At 40.9% G+C, this 20,914-nt stretch overlaps 1 protein-coding gene across 2 annotated transcripts; it reads right to left on the bottom strand.

Moving 5' to 3' along the window:
• Positions 1-1,371: 1,371 nt before the first annotated feature.
• On the bottom strand, positions 1,372-20,802 carry LOC114567659 (gastrula zinc finger protein XlCGF8.2DB-like). Of its 2 annotated transcripts, XM_028596767.1 has the most exons (2): positions 19,955-20,802; positions 1,372-1,499 (listed from the first exon to the last, which is right to left on the bottom strand). In XM_028596767.1, the coding sequence occupies exons 1-2, from the start codon at positions 20,718-20,720 to the stop codon at positions 1,456-1,458; spliced, it is 810 nt and encodes a 269-aa protein (XP_028452568.1). In that variant the 5' UTR covers positions 20,721-20,802; the 3' UTR covers positions 1,372-1,455. The 2 variants fall into 2 exon arrangements, with proteins under 2 accessions (XP_028452568.1, XP_028452570.1); XM_028596769.1 differs by lacking the exon at positions 1,372-1,499 and having other exon boundaries at positions 19,351-20,802.
• Positions 20,803-20,914: the final 112 nt, after the last annotated feature.

Genomic DNA, 20,914 nt, shown 5'->3' with positions numbered 1-20,914 from the left:
ACCTATTTCTACCTTTTTCTGAATCAATGTATGCTGCAAATATCTTTATTTAAAGAGAAACCGATTACAATCCAAATATAAAAACACAATGGAATATATTGCAGTAAGGCTGTCAGGCATTCTGTATTGCTTTCAACTATTTATTCTCCTTTGGATGGACTTTCTAATTATATCTGAGTCAGCACACATGTAGCCTATAGGCAGCATTTAATCTTCCCTCCTGTTTTGCGTCTTTTGTTGATTAAGTAACCTCCTTAATGTGCATATGACAATTATTCACCTCAATGATACATTCATTAATTTTAATTTATTAGTAAACCCCTGGACTGTAATATTTCAGATGTTTGGGCAAGATTTTAACTGCTCTTGTCCAAAACTTTGTGCACATTCAAAATACAGTATATCTGTGTTATCTGTGATTGGGAGGAGTCGTGATATTTTAAGAAAAATAAAGTGATAATAGGCTATTACAAGAATAAAGTCACGTTATATTTCAGAAAATAATCTATACCTGCACCATAGTCTGCTGTGCTGTTTGAGTCTGGTTGAGTCTGGTAGACTGGAAACGTCACGTCACGGGAACTTCAAACTAAATCATTAGTATTGCGCTCCTAAACTTTCTGTTGATGGCATCAATGTATAAGACTGATTTGGCTAGGATTACAGAATGGTCGGACCCCGCACGTAGCAGCCCGTTCTATTCGCCTCGGAAAAATAAACTGGACAAAGTTAAAATCGGGGCTACACTCAAAACATTCAGGGCTGAAGACACGGCAAAATCGGCTCACGCTGCTCCTGGTGTAAACCGGGACATTTTAGCGTCCCGTCAGGCTTTGTCGGGACTCAGGACAAGCAATTAAAAATCGGGACTGTCCCGGTCAAACCGGGACGTCTGGTCACCCTATATTACCATGAACATAGCAATGCACAAGTGAGGTTTTATAGTTTTATACAGATCATATGTCTATCTCAGCTTTGCTTCAAAGAGAAACTCCTACTCTCCCTGACAGGAAACACCTTGCTAGGCTAACTTCCCTATGCTTCCCTCACATCTCCCTTGTTTAAACTAAAGATAGCTTTCAACCTGCACTTCCTGTCTCCCTGACACAGAGAGAAAAGTCTCCTCTCAGAGACTGCTGGGCCTAAATTTGCTTAAACATGATACACAAAATTAAAACATGACCCCAATGTGTATTGAATAAACTCCCATATTGATATATGATTAATAGCGAATCTTGCTAAAATACGTTACTTAGAAAGTGAATGTGGGCCCTATAAAATATTGGGTGGTTACATTTGTCTGATTTCTTGATTATAATTGATTATATGACAGACATCTAATAAAATATTTAAAATAGGAGTGTACTTTTTTCTACCACACAATATAATGTCTTCTATCTAGATGTTGATACATAAAGATTTTTGTTTGATACTTGAGACTTAAAGACACAAACATTATTCCATGTCACCAGTCTCAGGTTCAGAAGAGTCTCCAGTCTGGTCTTTAGTCTCTGGTTGTAAAAGTGGATGTGAGTTCCTGGCTGGTTCTGGTCCTCCACAGTCCTCTCCATCAGCTTTTATTTCCATCTGACCAACACATTTATGTCTTTTGACATAAGAATGCCAAGCAAATCTGCGGTTACAAACACTGCAGCTGAATCTTTTCTCTCCTGTATGGATTACCATGTGTGACCGTAAACTTCCTCTTTCTGTAAAAGATTTCTTACAGACTGAGCAGCTGAAAGGTTTTTCTCCCGTGTGGATTCTCATGTGCATCTTTAAACCTCCCCTCCGTGTAAAAGATTTCTTACAGACTGAGCAGCTGAAAGGTTTTTCTCCTGTGTGAGTCATCAAGTGGTTCTTCAATGTTCTACTATCAGTGAATGCTTTACCACACTCAGAGCAGACAAAAGGTTTTTCTCCTGTGTGGATTCTCATGTCTTTCTTCAGATGTTCCTTGCGGCCAAATCTTCTCACACACTCAGAGCAGCTGAATGTTTTCTTACATCTTGAATCATGTTTCAGAGAGTTTAAAGCTGACTGAGGTTCTCTGGTCTCCTTCCAATCAGCACTGTCACCAGTCTCAGGATCAAAAGAGTCTCCAGTCTGGTCTTCAGTCTCTGGTTGTAAAAGTGGATGTGAGTTCCTGGCTGGTTCTGGTCCTCCACAGTCCTCTCCATCAGCTTCTGTTTCCATGTGTTGAGTTTGTCTCTGATGAAGCTGTGAGGACTGAGCTTCCTCTTCATCATCTTCACTCTTCACAGGGACAGGAGTGAATGGGAACTTGGTGATATCAGCCTCCTCCAGCCCTTGAAGCTGCTCTCCCTCCTGACTGAAACACAGTTCCTCCTGTTCCTCTTTAATGTGTGGGGGGGGGCTCTGGCTCCTGCTGGTCCACACTGGAGCTACACTCCTGCTGCTCAGGGGGAACCTCTTCTTTAACCACCAACAGCTGTTCAACATCTGCACGAAAAAGAATAAAATACAGACAACTGTTTAGTCAGTACTTTTAGCTATCCATTTCAATAGTTTAGACAGTTCTTTTAGCAGCTACATTTTTTCTTACATCTTGAATCATGCTTCAGAGAGTTTAAAGCTGACTGAGGTTCTCTGGTCTCCTTCCAATCAGCACTGTCATCATTCTCAGGATCAGAAGAGTCTCCAGTCTGGTCTTCAGTCTCTGGTTGTAAAAGTGGATGTGAGTTCCTGGCTGGTTCTGGTCCTCCACAGTCCTCTCCATCAGCTTCTGTTTCCATCGCGCCAATACATTTATGTATTTTGATATCAGAACGCCAGGCAAATCTTCGGTTACAAACACTGCAGCTGAATCTTTTCTCTCCTGTGTGGACTACGGCCATGTGTAATCGTAAAGTTCCTCTCTCTGTAAAAGATTTCTTACAAATTGAGCAGCTGAAAGGTTTTTCTCCTGTGTGGATTCTAATGTGTTTCCGTAAACTTCCTCTCTCTGTAAAAGATTTCTTACAAATTGAGCAGCTGAAAGGTTTTTCTCCTGTGTGGATTCTAATGTGTATCCGTAAAGTTCCTCTCTCTGTAAAAGATTTCTTACAAATTGAGCAGCTGAAAGGCTTTTCCCCTGTGTGGATTCTCATGTGTGCCTTCAGGTGTCCACTTTCAGTGAAAGCTTTATCACACTCAGAGCAGCTGAAAGGTTTCTCTCCTGTGTGAGTCATCATGTGTCTCTTAAGATGTGACTTGCAGCTAAATCTTCTCTCACACTCAGAGCAGCTGAATGTTTTCTTACGTCTTGAATCATGTTTCAGAGAGTTTAAAGCTGACTGAGGTTCTCTGGTCTCCTTCCAATCAGCACTGTCATCAGTCTCAGGATCAGAAGAGTCTCCAGTCTGGTCTTCAGTCTCTGGTTGTAAAAGTGGATGGGAGTTCCTGGCTGGTTCTGGTCCTCCACAGTCCTCTCCATCAGCTTCCCTCTTCACACGGACAGGAGTGAATGGGAACTTTGTGATATCAGCCTCCTCCAGCCCTTGAAGCTGCTCTCCCTCCTGACTGCTCCACAGTTCCTCCTGTTCCTCTTTAATGTGGGGGGGGCTCTGGCTCCTGCTGGTTCACACTGGAGCTACACTCCTGCTGCTCATGGATAACCTCTCCTTTAACCACCAACAGCTGCTCAACATCTGCAGGAAACACATACAGAGAAATGTTGTGGAACTGTATCTTATCACCTGAATTGTGAGGTTATAAAGAAATACTGGTTAAGTCAGTTACTTAGGTAACATCTACACTACTGTCTTCAGCCTTGGAAAACTGTTGGAAAGGCTGTTGACTGATATATTAGGGCCCTCTTTTGGTGAAATAATGCAACTGCACTGTTGAGGACAAAATGCCGCAGTCTGTAATTAAAGTGACTATATGTGACTTTATCGTCATTGTAATTTTTCATATTATGATCTTAAATGAGCTGTAACAGCAAACAAGACATTCTGAAGGGTCACAGATTTTTTCGTAAAACACCGGAAAAGCCTGTGTTAGCGTATCCAGCCAGGTGATAGGTAGCAGAATATTTATTTTCATAGGCTAGGCGTAGTTGTATTTTATGTTATTTTAGAAGTTATCTGCTGTAGTTATGACTGATACTGGGGCAGAAAAGCCAGTCGAAATGATCAGTCTCCCCGTCTTGGTCCAAAAAGTGCCACAGAACACACCAAAAAGACGAGATGAGACGAGACGTAATGCATCTTTATAACAGCAGGCGGCGCTAATCTGTATTGTTGCCCAAGAAATGAAAACCGGCAGCTGATTGAAATAGGCCGTGCAGTTGCTGCATCGGTCTTCATTTCAGCTCAACAAAGGTCAGTTTAAAAGATTTGTCAGATTTTGAGAGCTTCTAGTCACCTCATTCCGCTCGCCATTTCCGGTTGAGTCCCGACTGCCCTGCCGGCGACTGAACATGTCATGTTGGCCAAAATGAAGGCTGACAGCCCCCCAGACTGACGAAGGCGAGGGACACACCGAACAGACTCGAGTCACTGACCTGGCCAGACTGTCCAACGGCCGATAATCTCCTTGGTGTGTCAGTACCTTTAAAGCTAAAAGGGAAAGTGACGACAGGCGAAAACGTGAGTCAACTTCGGTGGGGCTTTAAAAGGATTCCAAACCCACCCCGAATAGGCCCTCAGGTAAGTAGGCTAAGTAGGATAACCGTAAGCAACACTTGAAATGCAACGATGCATCTGTAACGTATTCTCATATTGTAAATTAATGATTTTCTGTCTGAGCAAAACATTTATCGCAACTATATGACCTCCCGGTAACGCCAACTCAGTAGTACAGTGGGCAAAAAAAGCAACGTAAAGAAAAGACCTTTACGAAAGTAAATGTGGTAAAAATACTACCACTTGTTTCCAATTCGGCCGCTATAATTAACACAAACTGAAAGTTACATATAGCCACATTAAGAGGCATAACAAGAGATTTGTCAGAATAACAGATTGCGAAGTGGACTTTACTGCATTCAAATGGTTAAATTTGTGTGTATCTCTGATGAACTGTGAGTATAACGTGTCATTTTTGTCTGATCTGGACATTATTTGATGCTTTAACTGTGTTTTGGTGAGACCTTTGTTGATGCAGAGTAGAGTCTGGATCGGGCCGAATTTTTCTGTCCGACAGAGATGTGACCGAACCCGGCCCGAGCCCGACAGGTATTATGAAATTTGTGTCTGAGCCCGACCCCACCATGTAGGCTACGTTTGTTTGTGTGGAAAGCCCGCAACTGTAGGAAGGCATTCGGAAATGTCAACAGAAGAGCGCATCAGCTCACACGGGGCAACGAGCGCACGTTAATAAGCTGTTGCCTTATTGCGCTGATGTGACCGAGCCGACCCGACCCTGACCATAATTTCTAAATATCTGTCCGAACCCGGCCCGGCCCGTCCTGGTACCATCGGGACCCGTCAGCCTCGGGTCGGGTATCCATGCCTTAATGCAGAGCTAATCTAATCACCATGTGACCTCCTAATGGTACCTTAGTTGTACCTTTATATTTCTAGTAAGACTGTTGATTTGGACAATGTTAACATTCTCCTATGTAAATGACATGCAAGTCTGTTTGTACTGCAGTACATCCCTATATGTAACCATCACCTATACAGTCCTAAGTGAATACCTATTCAATAATCAGTCCTTCGAGCCGGAAGTGAAGTTTTACACGGATTTTAGGATGCAGCCTAGTTTCACATACAGTGGGGCCTTACCAGAATCAACACATTCCAACAACATCCACTACCTTAGAGACTATGAAATGAGTTTTGTCGGCAACAGGCAAGCCATTACAACTCCAAGTTATCTGCATACAGCACAGTATGCGACAAATCTATAAGAGGACCACCTGGGTAAACCATCAGCATTGTCCGCCCAGTCATTCCGTTGCTCCAAAGCATTAAGTCAGACAGGCAAGGCAAGGCAGTTTCATTTGTATAGCACATTTCAGCAACAGGGCAATTGCTTTACGTAGTTCAGGCGGTAGAGCATTTGCCTAACAATCACAAAGTTTGCGGTTCGATCACAGGCCCTGGTATGTGTATGAATGTGAGTGAAAAGACTAAAAACGGGAAACTATTTAATTAATTAGCACGGTTTAACAGTTAACAGAAGTGACGTGGTGGCTGGCGTCTGGTATGTGCGCCCCAGTGAAGATTGGACGTGTAGACAACAGAGGAACAGGAGAAATTAAAGCTGCAAGCAGCGATGAACGGGCCCTTGCCTCCTTGCACGTCGGGGGTACTGGCAGACGCCGCTCCTTGCGGCCGTGCATTTGCGCGGCACTCAGACAATGCAAATCATCACCAACAAAAAGGGAACTCTCTGCTGAGTTCAATGATACCTCACATAATAGTGTAGTTAGTTATTAAAGGGGGCGTGGCTTCAGCATATGGGGCGGGGCAAACCTTCACCAATTCCAAAGAAACTCTTTCCTGAGTTCAATGATACCTCTCACAAGAGTTTACCATAAACGGTTCACAAGTTATGAAAGGGAGCGTGGTCTGTGTACATGGGTGTGGCTAGAGTATAGGGGTTGGCTCAATATCACATGTAGACCACACATTGTAAGTTTTATGTAAATCTGAATAACTTGCCAAGATACAACCGTTCCTGTTTCAAAAGCCACCTATAGGAAGTTGGTCCTCCATAACTTGCGCTTTGTGTTAGTTATCAAAATTCTTTTGATAATTTTAGTCATGAGGGTGCAACTTTTCGTGCAGATTGGACTCATGGTCCAGGAGGAGTTAGACAAAGTAGGTTTTCCATATATCGCAATGTGGTCAATTAATTAAAAAAATTCAAACAGCGCCATCTAATGGCCGATTCACTCAAAATTTGGCATGGATGCTCAAGCCCCTATGCGGAATAACTCAAGTTTCCTGGTAATCGGAATAAATGTTGCAAAGATAGGCGACTTTCTGTTTTCGCCACCTACAGGAAGTTGGTCCTCTATAACTTCGAAAATTCTTTTGATACATTTTTGTCAGGACGGCCCAACGAGTCTACGTGCAAATTGTGGTGCAGATGGGACGCACGCTCTAGGAAGAGTTACACAAAGTAGGTTTCGCATAGCGAATTTGCTAATTAATAAAAAATAAAAACAGCACCATCTAAAGGCCAATTGACGCCAAATTTGGCACAGATGCTAAACCGCCTATGAAGAACAACTATGTTAAGTTTTGTGCCAATTGAAATAACCTTTGCCAAGATACAACCGTTCCTGTTTCAACACACACATACAGGAAGTTGGTCCTCCATAACTTGCGCATTGTTTTAGCTATCAAAATTCTTTTGATAACTTTTTGTCACAAGGATTCACCGAGTCTATATGCAATTTTTTGTGCTGATAGGCCTCACGCCCCAGGACGAGTTAGACAAAGTAGGTTTCCCATACATCAATATTTTGCTTATTATTTCAAAAAATTAAAACAGCACCATGTAATGGCTGATTGCCGCCACATTTGGCACAGATGCTACATCGGCCATGAATAACAACCTTGTCAAGTTTCGGGGCCACAGGCTCAAGTGTTGCCAAGATGCGCAACTTCCAGGTGTTTATGGGGCGCCAATTTTTGTGAGTTTTCGTATGTATTGAGGCCGTCAAAAATGTGCCCAAGTGCTAAAAACAATTAGGGGGCGCTATAGAGCAACCATACCACTCCGAGCCTAAATGTGAATTCAGATGAAAGAGTTTACTATTCTGCACATGGCTGTATTTTGCGAGTTTACCTGCATCCTAAAGTCCTCAAACAAGATGAAAATTTCCGCACAAAAACCAAGATTTTGTACATTTTTGAATTTTTTTCTAAAAATTGCTCCATGGACTATGTTCCTTCAAAATTTGGTATATTAACTTATTACTTTTTTTTCGGAATTATGGCGCACTTTAGGGGGCGCTATGGAGCCCCCCGGCAATGCCCAAGCGCAATCACTACAGAACTTTGCAATTTTCACCAGTTCTGACATGGGTGCAAAACGTTTTCGTGCATTCTAACACCCTCAAAAATGCGACGAAGGACTTGGAAAAATAATATAATATAATAAAAACAATAGGGTCCTTGCAGTTTCACTGCTCGGGCCCCGATTAGCTGCAGCTTTACCAAAATGAAGGCTGAACAACAGAACCATTTTGGTACAAACATTTACTCGCCATGTGGCAGATAGCCCTCTGAGATTTGCTCGCCAAACAGAAAATGTACCTGCATTTGGAGACTGGTGAGTGTAAATTTCGGACCATGCATATGGCTCTGTGGCCTACCTGCGCTCAGTGGATTACCTCATGGCCAGATCATGCACAGTCCCGACAAAGAAGTTATCTATTTTCCCGATTAGAACTGTTGCAGCGCTAACTGGGGCCACACACACACACACACACACACACACACACACACACACACACACACACACACACACACACACACACACACACACACACACACACACACACACACACACACACACACACACACACACACACACACACACACACACACAGAGTAAAGCTTAGATCAGGCCCAAAAAGCAAGCCCGACCCTACCCGTGCACATTGTGTCAGAGCCATTGTGTTTGTTGCTAAACTGTGTGTAAAATGAGTGGTGACCTTAAATCATCTGTGTGACGTTTATGTTTTCAGGTAACGTTACTGTTGACGTTCAAACAGGCCTGCGTGTGTGTTTTGAGAAATATCTTTATACTGCAAGACTATATTTATTATATTAAGTTTGATATTAGAAGGAAATGGTTCTAACATTGTACATTAGATGTGTGTGAATTTCCCACACCAGGAGTAATTTAGTTCTATTTTATAGTGATCCATTATCTGTTCAAAAAAATTTTTATGTTCTGTGCAAAATGTTCTATTAAAGAAAAGACAGAAAATAAATATTTGTGTGTGCTGTAAAGTGGATGGAAAGTGCGGTGTGGTCTCCGTGGTAACGCAGCTAAAAAAACTGGATGCAAAGTTTATTAAACCTGGAGCATGGATACAGGCAGCTTTAGTTGAGAAAGGAGTTAAAAACAAATGGCGCTGGGCATGAATGGAGGACGAGAGGAAAAGGATGGAGACGGGAAGCTGTTATCAGCACTTGGTGTCTCAAACTGAGGGAGCAGCAGCGGTAAGACAGGGCTGGCTAGTCATTAGATGTTAGTCATTAGATGTTAGTCATTAGATGTTAGTCATTAGATGCTAGTCATTAGATGCTAGTCATTAGATGCTAGTCATTAGATGCTAGTCATTAGATGCTAGTCAGTAGATGTTAGTCAGTAGATGCTAGTCATTAGATGTTAGTCATTAGATGTTAGTCATTAGATGCTAGTCATTAGATGTTAGTCAGTAGATGTTAGTCATTAGATGCTAGTCATTAGATGTTAGTCATTAGATGTTAGTCATTAGATGTTAGTCATTAGATGTTAGTCATTAGATGTTAGTCATTAGATGTTAGTCATTAGATGTTAGTCAGTAGATGTTAGTCATTAGATGTTAGTCAGTAGATGCTAGTCATTAGATGTTAGTCAGTAGATGCTAGTCATTAGATGCTAGTCATTAGATGTTAGTCATTAGATGTTAGTCAGTAGATGTTAGTCATTAGATGTTAGTCAGTAGATGTTAGTCATTAGATGTTAGTCAGTAGATGCTAGTCATTAGATGCTAGTCATTAGATGCTAGTCACAAAGCTTCGGTCCGTGCACTCTGTCATACGAGTACGTTACCGGCAACCACGGCTACCGTTAACACTGTTCCTTTACTGCCCCACCGTGATACTGTAGCTATCTGAAGCCCAAACTACCTTAACAAAGCTGTCTGTTTGGAGTCAGCATGGCAGGTATTTAAACATAACAGCCTGGTCCCAGAGTTTAAACGTCTAGCTATATGAAAAGATAAACAATGCAACGTTTTTAATAAATGTAAAAAAAGCAGCTAATATCAACATGGACAAAATCATGAATGTACTAATTCACTTCTGTGATGATGACCTGGCCAAAGTAGTAAAGTTTAGTTTTCACAAAGATTCATTGTAGGATTATGATATTATTGCAATATGTAAATCTACATTGACTCTTAATTTAACATATGGTTGGAAGAAGTAAAAATGTATCAAAAACTTTTTAGTTTTATAAATTATGACTTTTATTATTGTGTAATGTCAGAAGGACTTTAACTGTTTTGCAAGTCAAATTAACTTTAATGAGTGCATATTGAAATATTACACTGTTGGTTGGCACAAAATGCATCTCAAAATGCATCAGATTTTTTTAACAATATCAACATATGTAATATTTAAAATTTTCTTCAAGAGTTTATGAAAAGCTAAACAATGCAAAGTTGTGATTGTGATGTGTAATGTAAGGACTTTACCCCTTCCAAAACGTTTCAGGCTCAGGATTTTGAATCATGTATTTTGAAATGCAGCCCTAGTTTTATTTAGTTAATGAGAGAACAATATACATATATACAGTCATACATATATGTTCAGTTCTATGTTACGTGACAATAAATATTGTCAACAAGTTTTTGAATTGTACTGAATTAATTTGATGGTCAGTTATTGATTACATTCAGATGTTGATACAACTACTAGGCTACTTAAATATATATAACATTAAATTGTCAGACATTATGATCTTCCGGACCTTTGCTTCAAAACATTTTCTCTAACTGGACCTTTTTAAAATTTAGTTGAATACCCCTGCATTAAAGGCATTCAATGCAAGATTTGTACCTTAATATAACCGCTTCAAAGTCATTTCGATGGTAAACATTACAGATGAAGCATGTAAACTGCTGTTAGTGTATTCAGAATGGAACGGATCGCAAATGGATCCGAATGAAGAAACCTTGACCCCTATCTCCCTCAGCTGAATAGTGTTGGTAACAGACAGTGTTGGAAAGGATACTGTAGGAGCCCAACTGAGCTTTTGGTTTATTTATGATTCTTTCTTCTGATAAGTTGTGAGTATGTGTGTGTTTGTGGATGAGTGAGTATGTGTGGCCATAGGTCAGTCTACACCCACCTAGAGGACGGTTGGGAGGCTGAAGGTGGAGCCCAAGTGGAAAGGCTTAAAAGACAGGAAGCCACAGGAGTGGGCGTGGCCTGAGAGGGGAAACAGTCTTTTGACCATGTGGTGGTGCTCCGTGTGGTGCCATGACGTGACAAGCCGTTAGCTACCATACAACAGACTGCTTTAATTTAATTTTTACCTCAAGTTTTTTTGTTTTATGTAATATTTCATCTACATCAAGAATAATAAATGATCATTGAACCGGGTACATCAAGTTCTACTCCTCATCTTTACAACTGCACGCGTCAAGATATATCCAGCTCAGCCACAAGTAGCAGCAAACCAGGGAGCAAAGGGCCAACAGGAAAAAGCTTCTACAGATACTTTCAAAACGTATTCAGAACAGAATACAGAATACATGCCCAAAAATGTAATTTGTAACGTATTCCGTTACGTCACTCAATCTGAGTAACGTATTCTGAATACTTGGATTACTTCCACATTGAATTGCATTTTATAAGTGTAGGAATGCGGCCATCACATACAGCTTACTAAACAGGCCTATTCTAATGTGTTCTTCTGTTCCAACTGGATGAATGTGTACCTGAACAATCAGATAGATTATTGTATTTGTAGTCCCGAACTGCATACTACAAAAATCTAACCGCAGTCTAAGCTACCACGAGCTAATTTTAGCTAACGTTAGCTAGCATGTCAAACGGGGCTAGTCAGTCTTTCAACGGCTCTGGACTCAAGCTAGTAAATCATCACGTAGGAGAATGTAAAGTCACACGTCAACGTTAAAATAACAAATTGACCAGTAAAACTAGCTACAGCAGACGCCTACCCCTTGGCTATAAAAAAAATAACTTACTTTAAGATGCTTCTTCAGGTTGGAGGTGGAGTAATTTGGAGCTGAAATGAGGTTGGTTGCGGGCAAGCAGAGGTTGCCCTGCACAATTATATTTCGTTACCCCTGTTCATTCTTTAATGTGAAATGCTGTTTGAATTTCCAAGATAGAAACACATTCCTGCCCTGGCTCTGTTGTGCTGGTTCCGGCTCCATCTCTACCTCTATCAGTGATCAAGCAAATAGCTAATTTTTTCGTTTTCATATCGGGGCTTCTGGGAAATGCATGGAGTTTTCTTAATTTATTTACATAGTGAATAAACTCGTGAAACAGACAAGTATCGTCATGTAATCCATTGATTTCAACAATGTAACTGTATTCTAAATACCAACTATTTAAATTGCAACTGTAACGGAATACAGTTACTCATAATTTGTATTCTGAATACGTAACGCCGGTACATGTATTCCGTTACTCCCCAACACTGGTAACAAATCAAGGCAGCAACATAATCAAAGCCCTGGAACCATATAGGAGACTTTCTTGTCTCAATCGCCTAATTAATACGGTCCTTCGCCACGGTCTGCATGCCTATATCCGGCGCGTTGTTGGCCACTGCATCTGCATGCAGACCGTGGCGAAGAACAGTATTAATTAGGTGATCGAGACAAGAAAGTCTCCTATATGGTTCCAGGGCTTTGACTGGCTGACAATGCTGGATATAGGAGAGACCATATCTGCTGCTGGGGGACTCGTGAGATATCTGAAAAAAATCTGGCCTGGTTGTGCAATTATCGAAGACAGTGCTTCAGATGGGGGAAGACACAATTTAGCACAGTTTACCTCACACTCAAGTTAGTGCAGGACATATACACAGAGCTACGGGAGAAGCTGGAGAGGCATAGCCACCCAATTAGGCTAATAACGTAATGATTAAAAAAACACAAATGCTTGATCAAGGGCCTGACCGGATAGTGGAGGGAAATATTGGCCCGACCCGGCCAGCTGTTCGGGCAGCACCACACACACACCGATGTATTTATCATAGATGTTCTTTTAAACGTAAACATGTTCCACCAAAACAAGTTCCTTCCCAAGACTATTTAGCAGAGGCACCGTGGCTCCGTCCAGCGCTTAGCACCGCCCAAGATTATTGTGATTGGATTAAAGAAATGCCAATAAACCAGAGCACGTTTTACTCCCATCCAGGAATGCTGTGTGGACTAGCCAGACCTTCCTCTGCAGCGCTGTGGAGGAAAGTCTGGACATGCAAGACTAGTGTGAAAAGAACTCTAAAATAAAATGAACCAGGTTCTCTTGAACTTTTATGCTCTTGATTTCTGCCCCCTTTATTTCCCCTAAAACCCCTGTTAACATTCTTACCTTCCTCTTCATCATCTTCACTCTTCACAGGGACAGGAGTGAATGGGAACTTGGTGATATCAGCCTCCTCCAGCCCTTGAAGCTGCTCTCCCTCCTCACTGCTCCACAGTTCCTCTTTAATGTGTGGGGGGGGCTCTGGCTCCTGCTGGTCCACACTGGAGCTACACTCCTGCTGCTCCTCTTTAATAACAATCTGGCTTTTGTCGTCTGGAGGCAAAGCTGAAACAAAAACAGAAGTTAATGTCAGCTAAAGCTTAAAGATTGCAGGGGTTCCCCCAGAAAAGTTGTTTAGCTCGGTGGCCAGTGTGAAAATGAGTCTCTAAAAAAGCTACAAGACTTCATAGGGCCCTACATGAAGTCAGTGCTACAAGCTAACTGGAGATTTTAAAATATGACTATGTGTAAGTAACGGTTAAGATGACTTGTCATCATGTTTTTGTATCTTGTATTTGTTCTTGCTACACACACACACACACACACACACACACACACACACACACACACACACACTAATGATAGACTGATTTTATCGGCCGGTCGATTACGTGTATCTGGATCGGCCAATGCGCGGCTGCTGCGTTCGCCAGTTGTTTTTTCCCAGCATTATTTACAGACAGGCGTCGACAGGCAGCTCTGTGTTGCTGGAGACGTTGCAGTTCACGTGCCGACCATGCACTGCCCCTCCCCCAGTAGCAGAGTGCTAACAGTCTTAAATTACAAATCAAGCACTTTATTTCAATGGCTACTTTTCAGGTTTATTGTTTTCTCAAATTATTTAAATGTATTGACAAAGGAAATTTTGGGATGACCTGATTATGTCGGTCTTATAATGTGTCAGCAAGCAATAAATCATCAAGGCTGTGTTGTAGATGCTGAAAAAAGTCTTTTACCCTTGCACAGTTAACCATATGCTGTGCACCCATCCATATGATGCACATTGCACACATAATTTGGGTGATATGAACATAAGATGATTACAGAAGTGACACTGATCTGTGTTTTTGTTTTATTCTTAAAGAAATTGCAGAGCACATTCCAAAAACAAATCCAGTGTGGCAGGGTTTACATTTTTATGATGTAAATTGAGGGAGCAAAAGCAGTATCGGATCCAAATATCGGCAGCCCGTATCGGTCATCGGCTAAGGCTGATGAAAAAAAAATTATATATATACATATACACACACACACACAAATGCATACACACACACAAATGCATACATACACGCAAGCGCGCGCACACACACACACACACACACACACACACACACACACACACACACACACACACACACACACACACACACACACACACACACCTCTAAGCCTCAGTCACTACTGCACATCACTACTAATCACCTATACAGTCTTAAGGCAATACCTATTAAATAAGAACCTTTGTTTATCTAGAAAAAAGTCCCGAAATAGCCATCACCAAACCCACCAGACTCCATGTAAATAATCAGGACTTTTAGCGTGTATAGAGCCAGCATATCTCCACATGTAAATGGTTGAATTAAGGGTTTATTTCAACCAAACCAGAGTGGTGATTGTTGGAACAGTGGAAAGATGAACCAAGACGGCTTTTGATAGTTTTGTTGTGTTTCTGTCCACTTTGAATGCAGTGTGTTTTACGATGATAAAAGTACTGATTATTTACATGGAGTCTGGTGGGTTTGGCGAAGGCCAGTTAAAGAGCGAATATTACAATAGATCTTATGAACAAATGCTTATTTCCATACGTCCTATCGTCATATCGTTGCTGAGAGAAGAGATCCCAGGAAGGAGAGAAAGATCAACTGAAGGTTTAATGACCAAACCTGCTCTGTGTAGCCGAAGCTGAGGGTTGTAAACAGCGTCCAGTAGCTCCCGTTGTCGCTCGTTCTCCTCTTTTGAACGACAAAGTTCCTCCTCGTACTCTGCTATCGTTCTTTCAAACAGCCCAAATATCTCTTCAGCAGCCGCAGTTAGTCGCTGCTCCACCAACGCTCTCAGCATCTGGACTTTACACATTTTACCTCTTTCTCTACACAACAAAGACACTCTGCTAACACTCCTTTCTGCTAGATGCCATCTTTTTCAAACGGTGAAGTTACCACAGTGAAGACTGCAGCTTCCGGTGTATATCAGTTGCTAAGCTTCAAAATAAAAGTCCGGAAGTGTTCCAGATTTCCTTTGAAAAAATATGCAGGAATATAAATGATAAAACACACATTTTAAGAAAGACAAATACTTTATTAAACTTTCAGAACTCTGTGAAAACAATGAACCAAATTAAAGTTGAGGGAAGTTTGGTTCCATTTCCTTTTAATGTGTCAAACAGAAGACAGAAGTTTTGGTCTTGCATTGTAATATCATTTGATTTTCTTGTTTGTCTGAAGGTGAACATTAACTTCACCTTCATAAAGCAGGAAACACTGTGAATTGTAAGTTTTGTGAGACAGCAAAGGCAAGATGATCTGCAGCTTAAGTCAAAAGCATCACTTAAACCTAACAAGCATCCATTAGACATCATTTTTAATCTCAGTCTATTGGTCCAAAGTGCAGCAGATCAAATAAATTAACAGCTATTGAATTAAAATAGTTTCTACTGGATGATACCTTACAGGTCATATGGTGAAAATAAATAAACTATAGTTTACTTGGGCAAAAGAGAAAAGTGAATCCAGCTCACCTCTGAAGTTAAACAGACTACTTGTCATAGTGGACAATAAGATGTATTATTTCCTAACTCTCCCTACCTCCCTTTTGACAAACTTTGCACCATGATGTTGGACATTTAATGTTCCTAGGCCTTGAGAAGAACAGCTCTAATGCCCTTTGGGCTCGGGCCATTGATCGAGAACCTGCAGCCTGTAAAGGCGCAAGGTGCATTTGGGGCACACTATCAGTACTCCTATTTTCGATAAGAAGATTAACGTTATGTAGGGTGTCAAGTAAGTTAGTTAACGTTTAGGGCAATGAGGGGAAGCCAAACAACGTTCAACCCACACTGCAAAGACACAAACACCGGTGGAAAATCAGCATAGCTTCCCTTTAACTTAAGCCAACGTTGTCATGACTAGCTGGAGAAGATACTGTCAGCTGACATTGTTACCTAACACGTAACTTACGTTAACTTTGCTAATATTAGCAAATGATCACGTTAATTATCAATGATAACTTTTTCAGTAACTCTATCCGTTTGCTGTTGTATATTCATAATGATAATAGTGTGTCTTGACTCTGGGATAACTTCAGTGGATGCTGTGTCGTTAGTTTTAACGGGAACAGAAACAATGTCAGTGAGTCTCATACATGGATGTATAATAAGGTCTAGGTCTCGGTCTCCTAGCATGTGTGTGTGTGTGTGAGAGTACAGCAGGGTTGGGGTTTCTTCGTTGGTGTTTATTCGGGGTGGAGAAGGAAGCATTAGCACAGAACACACGAGAGGTGTAAAAATATTTTTGGTTCATTATAAAACTGTGGCCGGACTAGACCTCCCCCCTACCCCCTCAAATATTTTTCTCATCGGATCTGCACAAATCACGTAGGTGACACGTTTTGGTTTCAAAACTGTGAATTTTGCCGAAAGGTGAGAAGTTTGCATGCCTGCCCACTGCTGCTGGGTCTAACGTTAGTGGTCCGTTGACCCACTGCTGCTGGGTCTAACGTTAGTGGTCCGTTGACCCACTGCTGCTGGGTCTAACGTTAGTGGTCCGTTGACCCACTGCTGCTGGGTCTAACTGTTCCTCCTCATTCCCTCTGAGAACCTCACCCAAGCTGGCTCTCCTCCCAGCGAGCTTCGACACAGTTTACAGCCCCACTGACGAGTATTGTCGCTGGAAACAACTAACAACAAATCGCCATTTTGTTGTGTACCCATCAAATGACCACGGCAAACAGTCCAATGGCCTTTCTATCCATTTTATTTCTATGCGAGGACACCATGAAGACTCCAGAGAAGAAGAATGCTTTTATTTATACCACGAGGGGAAATTCACAATTGTCCCTCTGTTAGTACAGTTGCACACACTTTGAACACAGTCCTGAATTACAAACATGCTCAGGACCTATACATGCTCTCACACTATTGGAGAGATGTCAGAGGGAGGGGGCTGCTCCTTGGAGGAGTGGCCCGAGCAGTTGGGGGTTCAGTGCCTCCTCAATTATTATAATTGATTATATGACATTACAAGACAAAACAAAATAAGACTAATAAAATATTTAACCATTGTGTTGTCTTCCCACAACTTTTTGTTTTTCTGGGTCAAAATTTTAAATTGAAACCTTTTTTTCAGCACTTTTTTTTTAGGTTTCGTTGATTTTTTTTTAAAGTTTGAAGTTGTTTTTTTAAGCTTTTGACATTTTTGTAACTTTCTTTTTCAACATTCTTTTATCATTGTTTTTTCAAATGCTATAAGATTGAATAAAACACACAATGAAAGTAGTAAACTGATCATTTGTTTTAGTTGTGAAGAGTGTTGTATGGAACCATCCATGTTATGTTATGTTTTCACAATTTGGTTTAAAGAAATCAAAATTTCTGATATAGAAACTTTTTGAAAATGGGTCAAATTTGACCCGAGGACAACAGGGGGGTTGTGTTGTCTTCCTGTCAACCTGTCAGTTTCTTTTTGCTTTTTCTTCTACGCATTTTCAGCGCTTATTTCTACATCCCATATTTTCTGATATAAAACCAAAATTGAAAACGGGTCAATTTGACCCAAAGTCAACACAAGGTTAAAATAAGAGTGTACCACAAAATGTAGTGGCCCCTTGGATTTATTGATCTAGACGCAGAGAGTTTCAAACGGTGTTGATTTATTTCTTCCTCTCAACAAGCACCATGCACCATGAACACCATGAACACCATAAAAACTACAGAATAAAACAGAAGAAATATAGAATGCTTCTATGTAGTTTCACAAATAATTTGCACATGAATCATGTTCACATATTAATCATGTTTACACCTAATACAAATCATTTTAACATTTTAACTAATAACCAATATGAAATGAAATATGTTTTTAATCTGTTATGACAAATAAAATATCACATGCTTCCTTCAAATGAAATACAATACATTATAAGTGTTCACAGAAAGAATATATTGCTTTTATCCTGAGGACACGTGCAATTAACGCATAAACAAATGAAGTAATGACATTCTCTTTTCCCTTACAGGAAGCGGAAAAGAAAAGAATTGGTGGATAAACAAACCGACAAACATGGAGAAGGGTGCAGAACTTTTACATGGCCGTTTTCATTTTAAAGTTCTTCCAGACGGCGCAGTCGACAGAACCAAAGTTATTTGTAACCACTGCAAAGTTGAATTTTCTTATCACCGGAGTACTTCCAGTCTGAAATATCACCTACATGCAATACACACCATTGATACCAGCAAATCATTCAACGAGACAAACAGTTGTGCTACGTTAGATGCAGCGTGTGAGAGTATAGATAGTATAGTATAAAGTATAGATAAAGAAAGGCAAGAGAAGCTAACCAATGCCATAGTGAAGTGGAGAGCTACAGGCCCATCAGCGTTGTGGAGGACATCGGTCTGAGAAATATTCTGAGAATCACAACAAATGATGGCAGGTATGAGATTTTAAAAGACACCCCATCACAAGAAGGATACACGAGTTGTATGAAAAGGAGAGGACTGCAAAAGCAACAACTTTACAACGTGCACCCACTGTTGCTCTCACTGGGGACAACTGGACATCACTGGGTAACCAGAATTACCTCAGAGTTACAGTGCATTATATATATATATAAGTTGATGATTGGATTTTGCATATAACAATGCGATTAATCAGGGAAATCATGCGATTAAAACTTTTAATCGTTGCCCAGCCCTAACATAAATATTACCTTAAGTTGTACAAATTAACTTTCAGAACTACAAGTTTCAACCTCAGACTGATCTGTATATAGGCCTATATGTATATATGTTATATTCAACCTATTTTCATTTATATATTTGATTACAATGTCACACAGCTCTGTTACACTTATGCTAGTAGATCGTTGATCAGCTGTTTCTCCATGAAGAGAGAGAGAGAGAGAGAGAGAGAGAGAGAGAGAGAGAGACAGAGAGAGAGAGAGAGAGAGAGAGAGAGAGAGAGAGAGAGAAAATGGTGCGCAACAATCAGCTGTTTTTCCAAAGGGATGCCAACAAGTGGTCTCTCTAGATCAGATCGTGGTCACCTCTACGTATTTTCTTGTCTTTGATTTTGGTAGTAGTTGTGTTTGGTGTAGTTTCATCGTCCATACAACTCTGTGATTTATTTTTGTCGGGTCCTCTTCGTGGAATGGATGATTAAGTTAGACTCCATGATTTATGTTGAGACGCTGAAGCACTGCTGTTATCGTGCTAAGCTAGTTCCATTTTGCAGTAGACACACTGTACAGAGTTTGAACTGATTCCAAACTTTGGACAGTTTCTGTCGTTTTCTCCAGCCTGTCTCTTCTCTTAGCCCCTCCCTCACTATTTACACTGCCGTCAGTCTTCATGGCAAGTGCCGCCAGTAGTGTCAGCCTGCTGTGCGACAGTAATAACACGCGATACAACGTTGGTAACATTAATTAAACGAAGCTTTGAGGCAAATCATTTTTCAAAGTAATTTGAATTATTTGAGTTACTCGAGGAATTGTTTCGGCCCTAATTCCATGTCACCAGTCTCAGGTTCAGTAGTCTCCAGTCTGGTCTTCAGTCTCTGGTTGTAAAAGTGGATGTGAGTTCCTGGCTGGTTCTGGTCCTCCACAGTCCTCTCCATCAGCTTCTGTTTCCATCGGACCAACACATTTATGTCTTTTGACATCAGAACACCAGGCAAATCTTTTGTTACAAACACTGCAGCTGAATCTTTTCTCTCCTGTGTGGACTACCATGTGTGACCGTAAATGTCCTCTCTGAGTAAAATATTTATTACAGACTGAGCAGCTGAAAGGTTTCTCTCCTTTGTGGACTATGGCCATGTGTGATCGTAAACCTCCTCTCCGTGTAAAAGATTTCTTACAAACTGAGCAGCTAAAAGGCTTCTCTCCTGTGTGAGTTTTCATGTGTGACTGTACATCTCCACTCTGTGTAAAAGATTTCTTACAGACTGAGCAGCTGAAAGGTTTTTCTCCTGTGTGAGTTCTTATGTGGTTCTTCAGGGCTCCACTATGAGTGAAAGCTTTACCACACTCAGAGCAGCTAAAAGGCTTCTCTCCTGTGTGAGTTCTCATGTGTATCCGTAAACCTCCACTCTGTGTAAAAGATTTATTACAGACTGAGCAGATGAAAGGTTTTTCTCCTGTGTGGATTATCATGTGCATCTGTAAATGTCTAGACATTGAAAACATTGTCTTACAATCTAAACCGCTGAAAGGCTTTTCACCTGTGTGAGTCATCATGCGTTTCTTCAGGTTTCCATTATCAGAGAAAGCTTTACCACACTCAGAGCAGCTGAGAGGTTTTTCTCCTGTGTGGATTCTCATATGTCTCTTCAGTTGTGGCTTGGTGCTAAATCTGTTCCCACACTGAGAGCAGCTGAATGTTTTCTTACATCTTGAATCATGTTTCAGAGAGTTTAAAGCTGACTGAGGTTCTCTGGTCTCCTTCCAATCAGCACTGTCATCAGTCTCAGGTTCAGAAGAGTCTCCAGTCTGGTCTTCAGTCTCTGGTTGTAAAA

The sequence above is a fragment of the Perca flavescens genome, chromosome 14, assembly GCF_004354835.1.
Source record: "Perca flavescens isolate YP-PL-M2 chromosome 14, PFLA_1.0, whole genome shotgun sequence".
NCBI lineage: Eukaryota > Metazoa > Chordata > Actinopteri > Perciformes > Percidae > Perca > Perca flavescens.
The sequence above is the reverse complement of the archived record's forward strand: the minus strand, read 5'-3'. Positions and strand labels throughout refer to the sequence as shown.